Consider the following 20,235-nt stretch of genomic DNA (forward strand, 5'->3'; position numbering starts at 1 on the left):
ACCGCTTGTCCGGCACTCACTAGTGAGATGACCCCAGTACCTCAGTTCAAAATGCAGAAATCACCGGTCTTCTGTGTCCTTCGCGGTGGGAGTTGCTTGTGTACTTTTTTAAATGATGGATTTTTATAGAAATTGTATAGTTTTTAGAATTAATTTTAAAGATGAGATCTAATGTTTTGCATCTTAAAACCTCTTCTTTTCAGTTATAGCAATTGTCTTATATTTGATGATGCCTATTGTGAACATAAGTGAAGTATTTGGACCCCTGTGCCTTATGCTACTCATGGGAACTGTCCACTGTCAAATTGTGTCTACTCAGATAACAAGACCATCAGGAAACAATGGAAATCGAAGAAGAAGGTAAGATGAGAAATTACACTGTAGTTGTATATTTTCTGGGAGAGGTGTTATAAAGATTTATAAAGCCTTTGATTAATTTAAAATCTCCCTCTTTTGTGTATTTTTTCATTATTTTTTGGCTTAGGAAATGAATGCATTACTTTGCACTTTTCTCCTTGATGCTGAGAAACCTTGTTATAAACTTTCAGTTCCAGTTTGGGATTTTTGTCATTCGGTACAGCTGTTTAAAAGGAAATTTTATATACTATATTATTCTTTATTAAAATTTATCTTATATATTGTCTTTAAAGAAAACATTCTCTTTGAAATTCAGTCTTAATCAAAATTTGGTGAAAATTCACTGTAAACAAGGATCTTGGTACATTTGGTTAGCGCTACCAAAATTTTACCTTTTTTCAAAAGTGTGTAATAAGAATTGACTTCTAAGTGGTCTAAACTTTTTTTTTTTTTTTCTTTTTGAGACAGAGTTTCACTCTTGTTGCCCAGGCTGGAGTGCAATGGTGCAATCTTGGCTCACTGCAACCTACACCTCCCAAGTTGAAGCGATTCTCCTGCCTCAGCCTCCCAAGTAGCTGGGATTACAAGCATGTGCCACCACGCCTGGCTAATTTTTGTTTTGAATTTAGTAGAGACGAGGTTTCACCATGTTGGTCAGGCTGGTTTGGAATTCCTGACCTCAGGTGATCCACCCACCTCGGCCTCCCAAAATGCTGGGATTACAGGCGTGAACCACCGCGCCCAGCTGTCTAAACTTTTAATAAGGATTGATTTGGCTTTTCTTTACATATTGAATTCATATTATATTTTAATTGATTATATGGTATATGTGAGTTTTGGAACTGTTTAAATGTTCTTAGGTATATGCAGTGTTACCTTCCAAAAGTTATGTTATCCTCTCTCAGAATATCTGTAGATACTTGCCTGCATAAGCAATTACTAAATAAGAATTTTCCATTTGGTGCAGTGAATTTCAACGTATTCTTCTTTTTGAATGTTATTTTTGAAACTTTTAAAAAAGAAGATTTCTTGTAAGTTCAGTTAAATTGATTGAATGTTTTCTAAGGAAATAAAATGCTATGCTATGTCTTATTGATATATATAGTATATATCTTTTAATTATATAGGATATCAATAAAAAGTGCTCAGTTGCTGTTATTCTGTGTTCCCCTTATAAAATGTGCCATAAGAGGTAGATTCCTAACGTCCATATTTAAAGAAATTGCTCCTTCTGCTAGTGGTGTTGAATGTGCCTGAACAGACTTTTGGTCATACAAGTGGAAATTTTTTTTTAGTAGATTCTGAATAGCAGTTCTAATGAATGAACAAAATGGTAGCATAGGACTTTGGTTTGGAATCTGGTTTTGCCCTCAAATCAGAAAGTTCTTGCATAATTTATCCTCAGTATATGAAGTTAAACTATACTTGATTTTAGGTAGTAATTTGTCAGTATAATTTTCTATAGGGATATTTTGGGCAGAAATAGGGTCTTGAATAATCTGAAGTTATTGAAATTTTTTTTGTAGAAAATTGCGAAAAACTGTAAATGGTGATGGGAGCCGAGAAAATGGAAATAACACCTCTGATAAAGTCAGAGGAATGGAAACTTTGGAATCTGTACCCATTATTGGTGGTTTTTGGGAGACTATCTTTGGCAACAGGTGGGAGTTTTTTTTTTTACTTGATTTTGTATTCACATGGTGTTTACAGAATGTATAGTATCATCAGGTCATAGGAGTAAGTAGTATAGACTTATCTTGGTGTGACTTTTAAGGGTTATCAGAGGGCTTGCTTACTCAAAATGTTGTCTCCACTGTCTGTTTTGTTAACTGTGAATGCAGTAATCTATCATGAAAGTATTCTGTTTTTTGTTTGTTTGCTTGTTTTTTTTGAAACGGAATCTCATTCTGTCACCCAGGCTGGAGTGCAGTGGCACGATCTTGGCTCACTGCAACCTCTGCCTCTTGAGTTCAAGCGATTCTCCTGCCTCAGCCTTCCAAGTAGCTGGGATTACAGGTGCCTGCCACCACACCCGGCTAATTTTTGTATTTTAGTAGAGACAGAGTTTCGCCATGTTGCCCAGGCTGATCTCAAATTCCTGACCTCAGGCCTCAGGCATGAGTCATCACACCTGGCCTGATTTCCTTTCTTTCGGGCATATACCCAGCAGTGGGACTGCTGGATCATATGGTAGTTCTATTTTTCTTTATTTGAGGAACCTCCAAGCTGTTCTTCATAGTGGTTGTACTACTTTAAATTCCCACCAACAGTGTACGGGGTTCCCTTTTCTCCATATCCTCTCCAGCATTTGCTATTGCCTGTCTTTTGGATAAAAGCCATTTTAACTGAGGTAAGATGGTATCTCATTGTGGTTTTGATTTGCATTTCTGTGATCAGTGATATGACCACCTTTTCATATACCTGTTTGGCATTTGTATGTCTTCTTTTGAGAAATGTCTATTTAGATCTTTTGCCTATTTTAAAATCAGATTATTAGATTTTTCCTATAGAATTGTTTGAGCTCCTTATATATTCTGGTTATTAATCCCTTGTCAGATGGATGATTTGCAAAGACTTTCTCTCATTCTGTGAGTTGTCTTTTCACTTGGTTGATTGTTTCCTTTGCTATATAGAAGCTTTTTAACTTGATGTGATCTCATTTGTCCATTTTGCTTTGGTTGCCTGTGTTTGTGGAGTATTATTTAAGAAATCTTTGCCCAGACTGATATCTGGAGAATTTCCCTAATGTTTTCTTTTAGTGATTTCATAGTTTGGGGTCCTAGATTTAGTTTTTTAATTCACTTTTATTTGATTTTTGCATATGGTAAGAGATAAGGGTGTAATTTCATTCTTCTACATGTGGATATTCAGTTTTTCCAGCACCATTTATTGAAGAGCCTGTCCTTTCTCCAGTGTATGTTCTTGGCATCTTTGTCAAAACTGAGTTCACTGTTGGCCGGGCACAGTGGCTCATGCCTGTAATCCCAGCACTTTGGGAGGCTGAGGTGGGGGGGATTATTTGAGGCCAGGAGTTCAAGACCAGCCTGGCCAACATGGCCAAACCTTGTCTCTACTAAAAATGCAAGAATTATCCATGCGTGGTGGTGGGCTTCTGTAATCCCAGCTACTCGGGAGGTGGAAGCAGGAGCATCGCTTGAACCTGGGAGGCAGAGGTTGCAGCGAGCCAAGATTTCACCACTGCACTCCAACCTACATGACAAAGTATGACCCTGTCTCAAAGAAATAAAAAAAAAAGAGTTCACTGTAGATGTATGGATTTATTTCTGGGTTCTCAATTCTGTTCTGTTGGCCTATGTGTTTTTATGCCACTACCGTGCTCCTTTGGTTACTATAGTGCTGTAGTACAATTTGAAGTCAGGTAATGTGATTCCTTCAGTTTTGTTATTTTTACTTAGGATATCTTTGGTTATTTTGGGTCTTTTGTGATTCCATATTATTATTATTATTATTTATTTATTTTTTTGAGACGAAGTCTTCTTCTTTTGCACAGGCTAGAGTGCAAATGGTGTGATCTCAGCTCATTACAACCTCTGCCTCCCAGGTTCAAGCAATTCTCCTGCTTCAGCCTCCCAAATAGCTGGGATTACAGGCACCCACCACCACGCCTGGCTAATTTAGTAGAGACAGGGTTTCACCATGTTGGCCAGGCTGGTCTCGAACTCCTGACCTCAGGTGATCCGCCCACCTCCACCACCCAAAGTGCTGGGATTACAGGTGTGAGCCACTGCTCCTGGCCGATTCCATATAAGTTTTAGGATTGTTTTTTCTATTTCTGTGAAGAATGTCATTAGTATTTTTATAGGGATTGCATTGACTCTATAGACTGCTTTGGTTAGTATGGATATTTTTAACAATAATGACTCTTCCAGTTCATAAACTGTGGAATATCTTTCCATATTTTTTGCATTCTCTTCAATTTCTTAAATCAATGTTTTATAGTTTTCATTATAGAGATCTTTCACTTCTTTGGTTAAGTTAATTGCTCAGTGTTTATTTGTGACTGTTAGAAATCATATCACTTTCTTGATTTCTTTTTTAAATTGTTTGCTGTTGGCATGTAGAAATGCTATTGATTTTTTATGTTGATTTTGTATCCTGTAACTTTAATGAATTTATCAGTTCTGATAGTTTTTTGGTGGAATCTTTAGGTTTTTCCAAGTATAAGATCGTATCATCTATAGACAAAGGTAATTTGAATTCTTCTTTTCCAATTTGTATGCCTTTTATTTCTGTCTCTTGTCTGATTGCTTTAGCTAGGACTTCTAGTACTATATTGAATAACAGTGATGAAAGTGGGCATCCTTGTCATTTTCCAGATCTTAGAGGAAAGGCTTTCAGTTTTTCCTCATTCAGCATGATACCAGCTGTGGGTCTGTCATGTGACTTTTATTCTTTTGAAGTATGTTCCTTCTGTACCCTGATTTTTGAGAATTATTATCATGAAGGGATATTGAATTTTATCAAATGCTTTTTCATCATCATTTGAAATGATTATATGGTTTTTTCCTTCATTCTGTTGGTATGATGTGTCACGTTAATTGACTTGTATGTATGTTGAACCATCCTTGCATCCCTGTTATAACCCTACTTGGTCATGATGAATGATCTTTTTATTTATTTATTTCATTTTATCTTATTGTTATTAATATTTGAGACAGAGCCTCACTCTGTTGCCCAAGCTTGAGTGCAGTGGCGTGATCTTGGCTCAGTGCAACCTCTGCTTCCCAGTTCAAGTGATTCTTGTGTGTGAGTCCTCCATGTAGCTGGGACCACAGGCATGTGCCACCACATCCCTCCCTAATTTTTTGTATTTTTTGTAGAGGTGCACAGAAGTCAAGAATTGAGATTTGGGAACTTCTGCCTAGATTTCACAGGATGTGTGGAAATGCTTGGATGTCCAGGCAGAAGTTTGCTGCCAGGGCAGGGCCCTCATGGCAAACCTTTGCTAGGGCAGTGTGGAAGGGGAATGTGGGATGGGCACCCCCACATAGAGTCCTCACTGGGGCACTGCCTAGTGGAGCTGTGAGAAGCGGGCCACGGTCTTCAAGACCCCAGAATGGTAAAACCACTGATAGTTTGCACTGTGCGCCTGGAAAAGCCACAGACACTCAACACCAGCCTGTGAAAGCAGCCAGGAGGGAGGCTGTACCCTTCTGATGATACTTGATATCATTTTAAATTTCTGGAATGTTTTAAGATTTGTTTTGTGGCTATAATATGGTATATCCCTGAAAATGATTCATGCACTGAGGAGAAAAATGTGTATTCCATAGCCAATAGGTGAAATGTTCGGTAAATGTCTATCAGGTCTATTTGGTCTGTAGTGTAGATTAAGTCCTATGTTTTTTGTTGATATTCGCTTTATGTATCTGGGTGCTTCAGTGTTGGGTGCATATATATTTACAATTGTTATGTCCTCTTGCTGCATTGACCCCTTTATCATTATATCATGACCTTAACTCTTTTTATAGTTAAAATCTATTTTGTCTGATAAAAGTATAGCTACTTGATATGGTTAGGCTGTGTCTCCACCCAAATATCAACTCGAATTATATTTCCCAGCATTCCCATGTATTGCGGGAGGGAGCCAGGGGGAGGTAATTGAATCATGGGGGCTGGTCTTTCCTGTGCTAGTCTCGTGATAGTGAATAAGTCTCACAAGATCTGATGGGTTTATCAGGAGTTTCCGCTTTTTGCTTCTTCCTCATTTTCTCTTGCTGCCGCCATGTAAGAAGTGCCTTTCACCTCACCTCCTGCTGTGATTCTGAAGCCTCCCCAGCCTTGTGGAACTGTAAGTCCAGTTAAACCTCTTCTTCTTCTCAGTCTCAGGTATGTCTTTATCAGCAGCATGAAAATGAACTAATACAGTAAATGGGTACCAGTAGAGTGGGGCATTGCTGAAAAGATACCTGAAAATGTGGAAACAACTTTGGAACTGGGTTACAGGCAAAGGTTGGAACAGTTTGGAGTGCTCAGAAGAAGACATGAAAATGTGGGAAAGTTTGGAACCTTCTAGAGATTTGTTGAATGGCTTTGACAGAAATGCTGACAGTGATATGAACAATAAGATCCAGGCTGAGGTGGTAACAGATGGAGATGAGGAACTTGTTGGGAACTGAAGAGAAGGTGACTCTTGTTATGTTTTAGCAAAAAGTCTGGTGGCATTTTACCCCTGCCTTAGGGATTTGTGGAACTTTGAACTTAAGATAGATGATTTAGGGTATCTGGCGGAAAAAAAATCGAAGCAGCAAACCATTAAAGAGGTGATTTGGGTGTGGCTAAAGGCATTCGGTTTTATAAGGGAAGCAGAGCATAAAAGTTTGGAAAATTTGCACCCTGACTGTGCAATAGAAAAGAAAAACCCAGGCCGGGCACGGTGGCTCATGCCTGTAATCCCAGCACTTTGGGAGACCAAGGTGGGCAGATCACCTGAGGTCAGCAGTTCAAGACCAACCTGGCCAACATGGTGAAAACCCCGTCTCTACTAAAAAAATACAAAAATTAGCCATGCGTGATGGTGGGTGCCTGTAATCCCAGCTACCTGGAAGGCTGAGGCAGGGGAGTTGCTTGAACCCAAGAGGCGGAGTTTGCAGTGAGCTGAGATCATGCCACTGCACTCCAGCCTGCGCAACAGAACGAGACTCTGTCTCAAAAAAAAAAAAAGGAAGAAAAGAAAAACCCATTTTCTGGGGAGAAATTCAAACTGGCTATAGAAATTTGCATAAGTAGCAAGGAGCCTAACATTAATCCCCAAGCAATGGGGAAAATGTTTCCAGGCCATGTCAGACACTTTTATGGTAGCCCCTCCCATCATAGGCCTGGAAGCCTAGGAGGAAAAAGTGGTTCATGGTCCGGACCCAGGGTCCTCATGCTGTGTGCAGCCTTGGGACTTGATGTCCTGTGTCCCAGTTGCTCCAGCCATGGAGCCAATGTACTCCAATGTACAGCTCAGACTATGGCTTCAGAGGGTGGAAGCTCCAAACCTTGGCAGCTTCCACGTGGTGTTGAGCCTGCAGGTGCACAGAAGTCAAGAATTGAGGTTTGGGAACCTCTGCCTAGATTTCAGAAGATGGATGCCCAGGCAATAGTTTGCTGCAGGGGCAGGACCCTTATGGAGAACCTCTGTGAGGGCAGTGTGGAAGGGGAAAGGTGGGGTCGGAGCCCCTACACAGAGTCCCTACTGGGGCACCGCCTAGTGGAGCTGTGAGAAGAAGGCCACCATCCTCCAGACCCCAGAATGGTAGATCTACCAACAGCTTGCACTGTGCTCCTAGAAAAGCCCCAGACACTCAACACCAGCCTGTTAAAGCAGCCAGGAGGGAGGCTTTACCCTGCAAAGCCACAAGGACAGAGCTGCCCAAGACCATGTGAACCCACCTTTTGCATCAACATGACCTGGATGTGAGACCTGGAGTCAAAGGAGATCGTTTTGGAGCTTTAAGATTTGATTGCCTCACTGGATTTTGGACTTGGAAGGGCCCTGTAACCCCTTTGTTTTGGCCAATTTCTCCCATTTGGAACGTCTGTATTTCCCAATACTTGTACCCCCATTGTATCTAGGAAGTAACTAGCCTGCTTTTGATTTTACAGGCTCATAGGTTGAAGGGACTTGCCTTGTCTCAGATGAGATTTTGGACGCTGGACTTTTGGGTTAATGTTGAAATGAGTTAAGACTTTGGGGGAGTATTGGGAAGGCATGATTGGTTTTGAAATGTGAGGACATGAAGTTTGGAGAGGCAAGGAGCAGAATGATATGGTTTGGCTGTGTCCCCACCCAAATCTCAACTTGAATTGTATCTCCCAGAATTCCAATGGGTTGTGGGAGGGGCCCGGGGAGGGTAATTGAATCATGGGGGCTGGTCTTTCCCATGCTGTTCTTGTGATAGTGAATAAGTCTCACAAGATCTGATGGGTTTATCAGGGGTTTCCGCTTTTGCTTCTTCCTCATTTTCTCTTGCCACCACCATGTAAGAAGTGCCTTTTACCTCCCGCCATGATTCTGAGGGGCCTCCCCAGCCATGTGCAGCTGTAAGTCCAGTTAAATCTCTTTTTCTTCCCAATCTTGGGTATGTCTTCATCAGCAGCATGAAAATGGACTAATGTACTACTCCTGCTAATTTTTAGTTTCTATTGGCATGGAATATCTTTTTCCATTGCCTTATTTTCAGCCTGTGTGTATGTTTATAGGTAAAGTTTGTTTCTTGTAGGTAACAGTTCATGAATTTTGTTTTTTTAATTCATTAAGCCACTCTATGTCTTTTGATTAGAAAGTTTAGTTCATTTACATTCCATGCCATTAGTGATAAGTAAGGACTTACTCTTGCCACTTTGTTAGTTGTTTTCTGGTTCATTTGTGATTTTTTCTTTCGTTCTTTCTCATCTTCCTCTTAGTGAAGGTGATTTTCTCTAGTGGTATTTTAAAATTTATTTCTTTTTTTTGTGTGTGTGTGTCTGTTTTTTTTTAAATTTGGGGTTACATTGAGGCTTGCAAATAATATTTTATAACCTATTATTTTTAAACTGATGACACTGATTGCATAAACAAGCAAACAAACTCATAAACCAGCAAAGAGAAAAGTAATACAAACTGTACACTTTCATTCTGTTCCCTTGCTTTTTAACTTTTTGTTGTTTGTATTTATATTTTTTTGTACTGTCTATGTCTTGGAATGTTGTATTCTTTTACATTGGTTCATCTTTTAGTCTTTCTACTGAAGATATGAATAGTTTACACACGACAATTACAGGGTTATAATATTCTGTCTTTATTGTGTACTTACTATTACTAATGAGTTTTCTACCTTCAGATGATTGCTTATTGCTCATTAATGTCTTTTCTTTCAATTTGAAGAACTCTCTTTTGCATTTCTTGTAGGCAGGTCTGTTGTTGATGAAATCCTTCCGCTTTTGTTTTTTTCTGGGGATATCTTTATTTTTCCTTCTTGTTTGAAGTTTATTTTTGCTGGATATACTATTCTAGGATAAAAAGGTTTTTCCTTTAGCAGTTTAAATATGTCAGACTGGCTGCACATAGTGGCTCATGCCTATAATCCCAGCACTTTGGGAGGCCAAGATGGGAGGATTGCTTGAGGCCAGAAGTTCAAGACCAACCTGGGCAACATTAGGGAGACCCAATCTCTACAAAAATAAAAATAAAAAATTAGCTGGGTGTGGTGACATGTGCCTGTGGTTCCAGCTATGCTGGAGGTTGAGACAAGAAGATCACCTGAGCCAAGGACGTTGAGGTGGTAGTGAGCTGTCATTATGACAGTGAACTCCAGCCTGGGCAACTGAGATCCCCATCTTAAAAAAAAAAAAGTAAAAAGAAATAAGTAAATAAATATGTCATACCACTCTCTCCTAGCCTATAAAGTTTGCGCTACCAGACATATTGGAGCATCTTTGTATGCTATTTGTTTCTTTTCTCTTGCTGCTTTCAGGATCCTTTCTTTGTCCTTGATCTGTGAGGGTTTGATTGTTAAATGCCTTGAGGTATTCTTCTTTGGGTTAAATCTGTTTGGTATTGTATGACCTTCTTGTACTTGAATATTGGTATCTTACTCTAGATTTGGGAACTTTTCTGTTATTATCCCTTTGAATAAACTTTATACTCCTATCTCTCTCTCTACCTCCTCTTTAAGGTCAGTAACTCTTAGATTTGCTGTTTTGAGGCTATTTTCCAGAATTTTTAGGTGTATTCATTCTTTTTTATTCTTTTTTCTTTCATCTCTTCTGTATTTTTAAATAATCTGTCTTCAAGCTCACTAATTCTTTCTTCTGCTTGATTAATTCTGCTGTTAAGAGACTCTGATGCATTCTTCAGTATGTCAGTTGCATTTTTCAGCTCCAGAATTTGATTTTTTTTTTTAAGTTATTTCACTTTCTTTGTTAAATATATCTGATAGGATTCTGAATCCCTTCTGTGTATTCTTGAATTTCTTTGAGTTTCCTCAAAATAGCTTTTTTTTTTTTTTCAATGGTACAATCTTGGCTCACTGCAGTCTCCACCTCCCAGGCTCAAGTGATCCTCCTGCCTCAGCCTCCCAAGTAGCTGGGACTACAGGCACATGCCATTGCACCCAGCTAATTTTTTAATTTTTTGTAAAGATGAGGTTTTGCCATGTTGCCCAGGCTGGTTTTGAATTCCTTAGCTCAAGTAATCCACCTGTCCCTTGGCCTCACGAAGTGCTGGGATTACAGGCATAAGCCACTGTGCCTGGCCAAAAATAGCTATTTTGAATTTTCTGTCTCTAAGGTTGTATATTTCTGTCTCTCTAGAATTGGTCACTTATATCTTATTAGTTGGTTTGATGAGGTCTTTTTTTCTTCGATGGTTTTGATGCTTATGGATGTTCATTAGTGTCTGCGCATTGAATGGTTAGATGTTTATTGTAGTCTTCACAGTCTGGGCATCTTTGTACCTGTCCTTCTTGGGAAGGCTTTCCAAGTATTTGAGGAGAATTGGGTGTTGTGATCTAAGTCTTTGGTCACTGCAGCTGTATCTGCATTCGGGGGCACCCTAAGCCCAGTAATGCCACAGCTGCTGTAGACTTGTAGAGGTGACCGCCTTGGTGGTCTTGGGTCAGATCTGGGAGAATTCTCTGGATTACCAGGCAGAGACTCTTGTTTTCTTCCCTAACTTTCTCCCAAACAAATGGAGTCTCTCTCTCTCTCTCTGCTGAGCTGGTTGGAGCCAGGAGGGGGTGACACAGCACCCCTGTGGCCATTAATACTGAGACTGGCCTGGGTCACGCCTGAAGCCAGCACAGCACTGGGTCTTGCCCAAGGTCCACATGGTGACCACTTGCCTGTCTACCACCTATGTTTACTCAAAGCCCAAGGGCAGATTCAGCCAGGCTTATGTCCTTCCTTTTAGGGCAGCAAGTTACCCCTGGCTCTGGGCAGATCCGGAGATGCTGTCAGGGCCTGGCATTGAGAACCTTAGGAATCTACCTGTGGCTGTGTTCTATGGCAGCTGAGCTCGCACCCAAACCAAAAGACAAACTCCTCACTCTTCTCTCCCATTTCCTCAAGCAGAGGAATCTCTCCCCATGGCCACCACTGCCCCAGGCCTGCAGCAAGTACTGCATGGCTGTCGCTGATGTTCACTCAAGGTCCAAGGGCTCTTTGGTTAGCTTGTGGTCAATGCTGATAGGCCTGGGTATCTCCCTTCAGGGCAGTGTGTTCCCCTCTGGCCCGGGGTGGGTCCAGAAATACCATCCAGGAGCCATGGCCTAGAATCAGGGACCTCAAGAGCACACTTGGTGCTCTACCCCACTGTGATTGAGCTCATACCCTGCCTGTAAGACAGGGTTCCCTTTACTCTTCCCTCTTTTCCTCAAGCAGAAAGAGTCTCTCCCTGTAGCCACCACAGCTGGGAATATACTGGGTCACTCTTGAGGCCAGTATGGCTCTGAGTCTCACCCAGGACCCACAGTGAGTACTGCCTGGCTACTGTTTGAGCCCAAGGGCTCTTTGGTCAGCAGGTGATGACTCCTGCTGAGACTGGATCCTTCCCTTCAAATGTGCTGGTTGCATTTGGGTCCAAGGTGTGTCTGGAAATGTCGTCCATAAGTTAGGTCCTGGAATGGGGGCCTCAGGGCTGTGGTCCCTTGTTCTACTCTGGCTGAGCTGGTCCTTTTTACTCTTCTGTCTCTCCCTGGGCTGTGAGCAACACTGCCTGGCTTTGCAGTAGGGGTGGCACAAGCACTCCCTGGCCACTCAGCTGGTGTCTCAGTAGGTCATGTGCACCCTAAGTCTGCTGGGCTAGTGGAGTAGTAGTAACAGACGATATAAGGTAGGAGTTGCATTGTGTTTGAGAAGATGTGGAGAGGACTATGAACCTACTTTTGTGCACACTGAAAAGTATATGCTTCCTTTCAGTTAATTGACCTGAGTCTCTGAAGAATAGACTCACATTCTGAGTCTGTGTTTGAATATTTTGTCATTCTACACCCTTACTTAGCAAGCTAAAATCCTGAAAAATATGATTCCTGAATTTTCTTGATTTCCAGAATAATATAGCGTATTCCTTAGAAGAAAGTGGTTTCATGAAAGGTGTTACTTTCAAAAAACTAATCTTCTTTTCCTTTTTTTTAAAAAAATAGGATTAAAAGAGTAAAATTAATATCTAACAAAGGGACTGAAACTGACAATGACCCAAGTTGTGTCCGTCCTATCATTAAGAAGAGACAATGTCGACCGGAGATTAGAATGTGGCAAACAAGAGAGAAAGCAAAATTTTCAGATGGAGAAAAGTGCCGTAGGGTAAGATTTAGATGGATTTAACAAGCCTTTTTTTCCTCATGTAACATTTTCGTATTAAGACTCTGTTAGAGATATAAAATAGATACTAGTAGGTTTGTAAATTTGTCCTAACAAGTAAAACCACAGGATATGAAAAGAAGCTATCACATGAAGACTGGAACTTAGTCTTAAAATTTCTAGTACTAGACTTGTTACTAATTTTGCGAGTTATCCAGCCTTAGCAGTAGGCTAGTAGATTTAATAAACAGATTAGTGAAGAGGGTGCTGTGTCATATTCCAGAGAAGCAGTGATAGTATAGTAAGAGTTTGGGAAATTTATCTATGTCTAAAACTAGCTATATGCTTTTACTTTATAGTTTTAAACTGTTTTCTTGTTGGTTAGATCGTGGCATTTAGTCTAATAATTATTGAACCATTACTATAACCAGGCATTGTTCTAAGTACTTTACGTATTCTAACTTATCTCATTTATTTTCAACAAAGCTGTGAAATAGATGCTTTTATTATCATTTCTTTTCAGACGAGGAAACTCAGCTCCAGACAGATTTAGTAAATTGCTCAAGGTTATGTATCTAGTAAGTAGAAGAGTTGTGATTCAGGCTTAGAGTTTGACTTGAGTCTTGGTTTTTGAATACTCCATAACACTGCCTCTTCATTTAGGTTATTTAGTTTCAAGTTAATATTTTTCTTAATTGAGATTAAATAATATATGGATTTATTCAGTTTTGGGTTAGTTTACTTTTGCTGCTTGGTAGTTTTTGTATGATTTTTTTGTTTTTACACATGCAGCTTATTAGAATATTTTGGGCTGTCCCCTGTGAAGATATTGCTGTTCTCTTTGTAGGAGGCTTTTAGGCGTTTGGGTAATGGGGTGTCTGATGACCTATCAAGTGAGGAAGATGGTGAAGCACGGACACAGATGATATTATTGCGTAGGAGTGTGGAAGGGGCCTCAAGTGACAATGGTTGTGAAGTTAAGAATAGAAAATCAATACTTTCAAGGCACCTAAACTCTCAGGTAATTTCTATTTTAGTTTATGAAAGTATAGGACTAAATCATTGAAGTTAGTAACAAAGCATTTAACATATCTTCCTATTGTTTGTTGGTTTGATTTTTGGCAGGTAAAGAAAACCACTACAAGGTGGTGTCATATTGTGCGGGATTCAGATAGTCTGGCTGAATCAGAATTTGAGTCAGCAGCCTTTAGCCAGGTAAAGTATCCCTTTGAGAAATCAAAGTGTATTTTTGAGTGTAATAACTTTATCCATTCCTTTTTTTATTGGTTGCCCTAAAGTTGCGTTTACATTAATATTTGCCAGCCCTTTCCTTGTCTCCAATTATCTATCTCCTTATCTGGCAGCTTTTAATGACTACACACCTAGAAAGAATATTTTTCTACATTGACCCTGAGCTTAAAAGTATCACAGATGATGCCCAGAAACAGGTTACTTAATCCCTGAATAATGAGATTATTAAATATTCACTTGGAATATGAGGTTTATTTTTAAACATCATAAATTGGATTGACACTGATGAAGATAGATTTTTGAGAAAGGAGTTCTGAAAATGGGAGTAGTAAATCTCATCATGAGAGCTAAAGGGCATATTATATTATTTGGAAAATTGTAAGTCAGAGGTGAGCAGAGTAGATGGTGGTGGTGTGGTTTTTCTTTTGTTTTGATGAACAAGGCAATTGTGATCATGGAATAACTTTCATATTTATGTTTGTACTTTTCTTTGCCTGATTATCCTTTAACATTTTGGAGCTGAGTAGGTCTGTAGTCAAGTTCACAATATTTAGAGTTGGGGACACTTTGTGTGTGTCAAAAAGCTCAGCTAAGCCAATTGAGTTGGTCATCTTGGTGTGCTTATAGCAATCACTCCCTTCCCAGAACACCTTAGTTGAACAGTTCTGTAACTTGGCAATAGCTTCTTAGAGGGAGTCCTGCTTGCTAGAGACATCAGAGTTTAACATCTAAATATTAAAATCTATTATTGGCCAGACATGGTGGCTCACGCCTGTAATCCCAACACTTTGAGAGGTTGAGGTGGGTGGATAGCTTGAGACCAGGAGTCTGAGACCAGCCTGGGCAACAAAATGAGACCCCATCTTTACAAAAAAAAAAAAATATATATATATATATCCCCGAGTGTGATGGTATGCACCTGTAGTGCCAGCTGCTCAGGAGGCTGAGGCAGGAGGATCGCTTGAGCCCAAGAGTTTGAGGTTGCAGTGGGCTATGATCATGCCACTGCACTCCAGCCTGGGTGACAGAGTGTGACCCTGTATCAAAAAATAAAAAAGCATTATTGTTATGTGAAGCCCTGTGAAAAAATGAATTCATGGTGATTGACTTTTGAAGGCTTTCAAGCCATTGCTGTAGATAACTTGTTTTAATTTTATTTCACATATAATTATTTTTAAAGATGAAGAACATTTTTTCCTTTTTGTTTTCCTTTAAAGGGCTCTAGATCTGGTGTGAGTGGTGGCACTCGAAGCCTCAACATGTCAAGAAGAGACTCAGAAAGCACCCGCCATGACTCGGAGACTGAGGATATGTTATGGGACGACCTGCTACATGGCCCAGAGTGCCGGTCATCTGTCACCAGTGACAGTGAGGGGGTTCATGTGAATACCCTTCACTCAGGGACCAAACGTGACCCCAAAGAGGATGTATTTCAGCAGGTCTGTGCAGGCATGATAAAAATAGCTAGTATTCATTGTGTTCTTACTGTGTGTCAGGCATTCTGTTATCTCATTTAACTTTACAATAATCCTGTAGGGTAGATACTATTATTATCCCCAGTTTAGAGGTGAGGAAATTGAGCATAGCTTGTAAGTGAAGATGTTGGGATTAGAATTCAGGGAGAAGTAGTCTAGAGTTGCCCTAACCTAAATTTTTTTATATATTACTTTTTCTTATTATTTTCCTTAGAATGGTCCTTAACGTGTATTTTGTATTTTGTATGAGTAAAGTTTGCATATAGAAAATATACCTTATATTTTCATGAACATCACAGTGTTACATATGAATTACTAGGAAATGGTACTGCTTGCTTTTTGAATAGTGCATAAAATAAATAACGGTTTTAATTTCAGGTTTTATATTAATGTCATAAAATCAGTCATGAGAAGGTATTTCAACCTTCCAACCAATGTGGAGATTCATTCTATATCTGTGTAAATTTTTTACCATCTGTTGTGTGGTGATAATAGTTCCTTCTTCTTAGGAATAGTGTGAAATAGCTAATGAGATAATATAAAGTACATAGCATAATACCAGGCAAGAGTAAATACCCAATAAATGTTAGCATTATTGTTAATATCTCCATCAGATGATCAATTGGCCTCTTCTTAAATACTTCTGGAGCTGGAGTGCTTGTTATTTAATGATACAGCTTATTCCACTTCTGGATAGATTGGATGATGAAGAAATAGTTCTCATATCAACCTTTCAGTTGCTTAATGTCAATGATTATTATGATTCTTAGGTTTTTGTTCTTTAGGCTAAATATTTCCACATTGACTTGCAAATAGTGAATGATGGATACATATTTGCTTAATTATCAAATTTTCTTGATTCAAAGATACTATTGATTTAGGTGATACATTTTCATTTAAAAAACCACTTCATTAAATGTATATAATTTAAAAAAAATGAACCAGAAACAATGTAAATTTTCTTATTAAAGTTTTTTTTTTTTTCTTTTTGAGACAGAGCTCACTCTGTTGCCCAGGCTGGAGTGCAGTGGTGCAATCATGACTCACTGCAGCCTTAACCTCCCCAGCTGAAGTGATCCTCCCACCTCAGCCTCCTGATTAACCACCAAGCTTGGCTAATTTTTAAATTTTTTGAAGAGATAGGGTCGCACTATCTTGCTTAGGCTGGTCTTGAACTTCTGGGTTCAAACAGTCCTCCCACCTTAGCCTCACAAAGTGTTGGGATTACAGGGGTGAGCCACCATACCTGGCTCTCATTAAAATTTTATGCCACTTTTTCTGATTTTGCAGTGAGGCTAAATATTTTTTGCATTCAGCCTGAAGATTCATCTAAATTACATTGCTTTCAGTAGTTATGCATAGCATCATGATGATCTTGATCTCTTTAGCATTCCCCTCCTTTGAGATTTGCAGTACAATTTTAAGACATATATAAGAATAATTGAGTGTGGTAAACTCACCATGTCACATGCAATAAATCATTTTCCAATCCTGTTCACCTAGCCTATTATTCTTTTATTCCCTGTGTTTCTTAATACTATACTACCCACCCAAGTCAAAAAGCCTGGAGTCATTCTTGACCCCCCCCCCCTTTTTTTTTTTAGATGAAGTCTTACTCTGTCACCTAGGCTGGAGTACAGTAGCACAATTTCAGCTCACTATAACCTCCACCTTCTAGGCTCAAGTGATTCTCCTGCCTCAGCCTCCTGAGTAGCTAGGATTACAGGCGCCTGCTGCCCGCCACCACACCTGGCTAATTTTTGTATTTTTAGTAGAGATGGGGTTTTACCATGTTGGCCAGGCTGGTCTCGAACTCCTGACCTCAAGTGATCCACTCACCTCGGCCTCCGAAAGTGCTGGGAGCCGCCATGCCCGGCTGGCCGCATTCTTTCCACCCTTAATCGCTTATGTTCTTTTGATTCAGCTTTCTAAATACCTGCATCTCTGTGGTCACCCTGCTTGGTGCAGGCCATCATCTTATCTCAACTGGGTAAGATAAGAAGCTATTACAGTAACTTCTGCAGGGTTGTTACTGCAGGGTTGCCTCTGTTCCTTTCATTTTCCTTGCTACAGCCAGAGTGATACTTGTAAAATACAAATCTGATAATACCACTTCCTTTAAAATCCTTTTTTCTTCTTTCTGGATTGCTTGCTTCTGTTCCTTTATTTGTTCTAATACAGTTTCATCTCTGACCATTCTGTCCCCGCTTCTCACATGGTGAACTTGACTGGACTAACCTTTGTTCCTGATATGTAACCAGGCCTCATGTGCCTCTGGGCCCTTAGGCATACAGGTTTCTTTGCCTGGGACATAATTTTCTCTAATGCCCATTCTTTTGGTTCATTCCTTTTTATTTCCAGGCAGGTCTTGGCCTGAGCGATGCTTCCTTCAGGAAGCCTTTCCTATATACTCCTAAAGCACTCTTGCTTTTCCTTACCATGCTGTATAGTAACTTCCTTCAGAAGTCTATAAGCTCCTTGATAGAAAGGACATCTGTCTTGTTCTCCATTTTATCCACAGGCATGATACATAGTAGGTGCTTAGTAAATATGAGTTGCATAGGTCAGTGAATCAGTTAAATCAGTGATTCAAATAAATAAATGCTTGTTGGCATTATGCTAAGCATTTTGGTAGAAAGAGAAAATATATGCCAGATGGTCCTTTTCTAGAAGGTTATATTTTAGTTTGGGAACAAGATAGTTATATAGGAAATAAGTAGAGGACAACATAAACGCACCATATAATAAGATGCTAATTTGTCTGATACAGACTGTAAAAGTTTTTCATTTCAGAGAAGGGCAAAGTTAGTAAGGCTGAGGCTGTCAGAGAGGACCATGGTGGTGAAATGGGACTTGAGCTAGTATTTAAAGAATGAGACATGATATGGCAGAGGAGGAGAGGGAGCTGTTTTCATTGTGACTGTCTCCACTTGAGCTTTTCTAAGCCTCACTAATTCTCTGTGTCCTGGTTAGACCAGAAACAGACTTAACTCCTCAGTCATTCATGTGATGTATAAGGCCTTTTAGTATCTTCCTTTACTTCCTATTACTCCTAGTGTAATCTCATAGCTCTAGAAATTCTTTCTTAATAGCCCATGACTACACTAAGCTTATCCTCACTTCCATACCTTTAGAGAGGGAAGCAACCTTGGAGATCATGGACTGCTATCTCTCCTCATAACAGAAGACATTTAGTCTCTCCCTAGATAAGAGAATGGCTTAGTGAAGAAAAATGGACCTAGCGGGCCATGGTGGTATGTGATTGTGGTCCTTGCTACACAGAAGGCTGTGTAGAGGGAGGCAGATGGGAGGATTGCTTGAACCCAGGAGTTTGAGACCAACCTGGGCAACATAGTGACACCCTGTCTCAAAAAAAAAAAAAAAAGAAAAAAAGGACCAGCATTATAGAAGCGGTTATTAGAGTGCTGGCAAATGAATGGAGCCTGGGAAAGAAAAACTAATGGAGGCAATAAAACATGGATAGAAATAATTTTATATTTTTCTTCTCAGAATCATTTATTCTGGCTTCAGAATTCAAGTCCTTCCTCTGATCGAGTTAGTGCAATAATCTGGGAGGGGAATGAGTGCAAAAAGATGGATATGTCTGTGTTGGAAATAAGTGGCATCATCATGAGCAGGGTAAGATTGAATATGTTTCCAGAGTTTTCAAAAAATATACTAAGTGATCAGGAGCTATTTTATAAGAATCTCTTAGTGATTAAAACAGTATGACTCTGCTTTTGAAACACATATATATATCATACATATTATATGTAATATATTATTAACATATATATGTAATTTTGTAGTCAGAGTCTTTACATGGTAGTGTATATATTATTTGTTATACCTGGTCTCTATTAGCACAGTCAGCTGTTCAGGTATGCTCTACAGATATTCCTATCTCATTGAATCCCAATTTTTAATAAGATTTAAAAGTCATAAATCTGTATGTCATTTGTATTTATACTTTTAGATAGTGTTTTTAATAGTCTAAATAGTGTTTGATAAATACTGCTTTGTAACTCCATTTAGCTACACAATAATGATAGAAATTTTAAATAATTCACAGGTCAATGCCTATCAGCAAGGAGTAGGTTATCAGATGCTGGGAAATGTTGTCACTGTTGGATTAGCATTTTTTCCATTCTTACATCGACTTTTCCGTGAGAAGAGCCTTGACCAGTTAAAGTCCATTTCAGCTGAGGAGATCTTGACTCTCTTTTGTGGGGCACCACCTGTTACACCTATTATTGTTTTGTCCATAATTAATTTTTTTGAAAGATTATGTCTTACTTGGATGTTTTTTTTCATGATGTGTGTGGCAGAGAGAACATATAAACAGGTCAGTGGAGAAATAAGTAAAATTTTTTACCTCTGTTTTTGTATATGATATTCCATTGAGTTGTTTTTGTTCTCTTGATTTGGTCTCTCTTCAAGCTGATGTGGGCAATAAAGGATTGATAAGTGGACTTTTGATATTTGTGGATTTATTGTTTGTGTTATTGACTATTTACATATTACACATTGTAATCTGAAATTCTGCCAGGCCCCACGTGTAGAATAAGTGGCTTAGCCAATGAGTGAGCCTAGCCAACTGCTTAGGTTCTCTACCTCAATGTCCCTTTTTTGTTTTTTATCCTTAGAATAAAATAATTATCTACATGTGATAGTGTTTTTGTGAAAAATGGCCAAGTGAGAAATACATAAGTTGAAATTTGATAAAAATTATAGATGGAGGGTTTAAAATATTGGTGATATGCAGAAGAAGTGTGATTTATTTTATTTTATTTTTTTGAGACAGGGTCTCGCTCTGTTGCCCAGGTTGGAGTGCAGTGGTGTGATCACGGCTCACTCCAGCCTTGAC

General features: G+C 39.3%; 1 protein-coding gene across 1 annotated transcript in view; it reads left to right on the top strand.

Moving 5' to 3' along the window:
• PHTF1 (putative homeodomain transcription factor 1) overlaps nucleotides 1-20,235 on the top strand; it is an 84,204-nt gene that overhangs the window by 41,351 nt on the left and 22,618 nt on the right. Inside the window, exons 6-13 of the mRNA XM_011933142.1 lie at nucleotides 204-360; nucleotides 1,884-2,018; nucleotides 12,486-12,645; nucleotides 13,490-13,663; nucleotides 13,768-13,857; nucleotides 15,111-15,332; nucleotides 18,879-19,007; nucleotides 19,441-19,713. Of these exons, the coding sequence (XP_011788532.1) occupies nucleotides 204-360; nucleotides 1,884-2,018; nucleotides 12,486-12,645; nucleotides 13,490-13,663; nucleotides 13,768-13,857; nucleotides 15,111-15,332; nucleotides 18,879-19,007; nucleotides 19,441-19,713 (1,340 nt within the window). The remainder of the gene's footprint in view (nucleotides 1-203; nucleotides 361-1,883; nucleotides 2,019-12,485; nucleotides 12,646-13,489; nucleotides 13,664-13,767; nucleotides 13,858-15,110; nucleotides 15,333-18,878; nucleotides 19,008-19,440; nucleotides 19,714-20,235) is intronic.

The sequence above is a fragment of the Colobus angolensis genome, unplaced genomic scaffold (assembly GCF_000951035.1).
Source record: "Colobus angolensis palliatus isolate OR3802 unplaced genomic scaffold, Cang.pa_1.0 Scaffold124, whole genome shotgun sequence".
NCBI classification, from domain to species: domain Eukaryota; kingdom Metazoa; phylum Chordata; class Mammalia; order Primates; family Cercopithecidae; genus Colobus; species Colobus angolensis.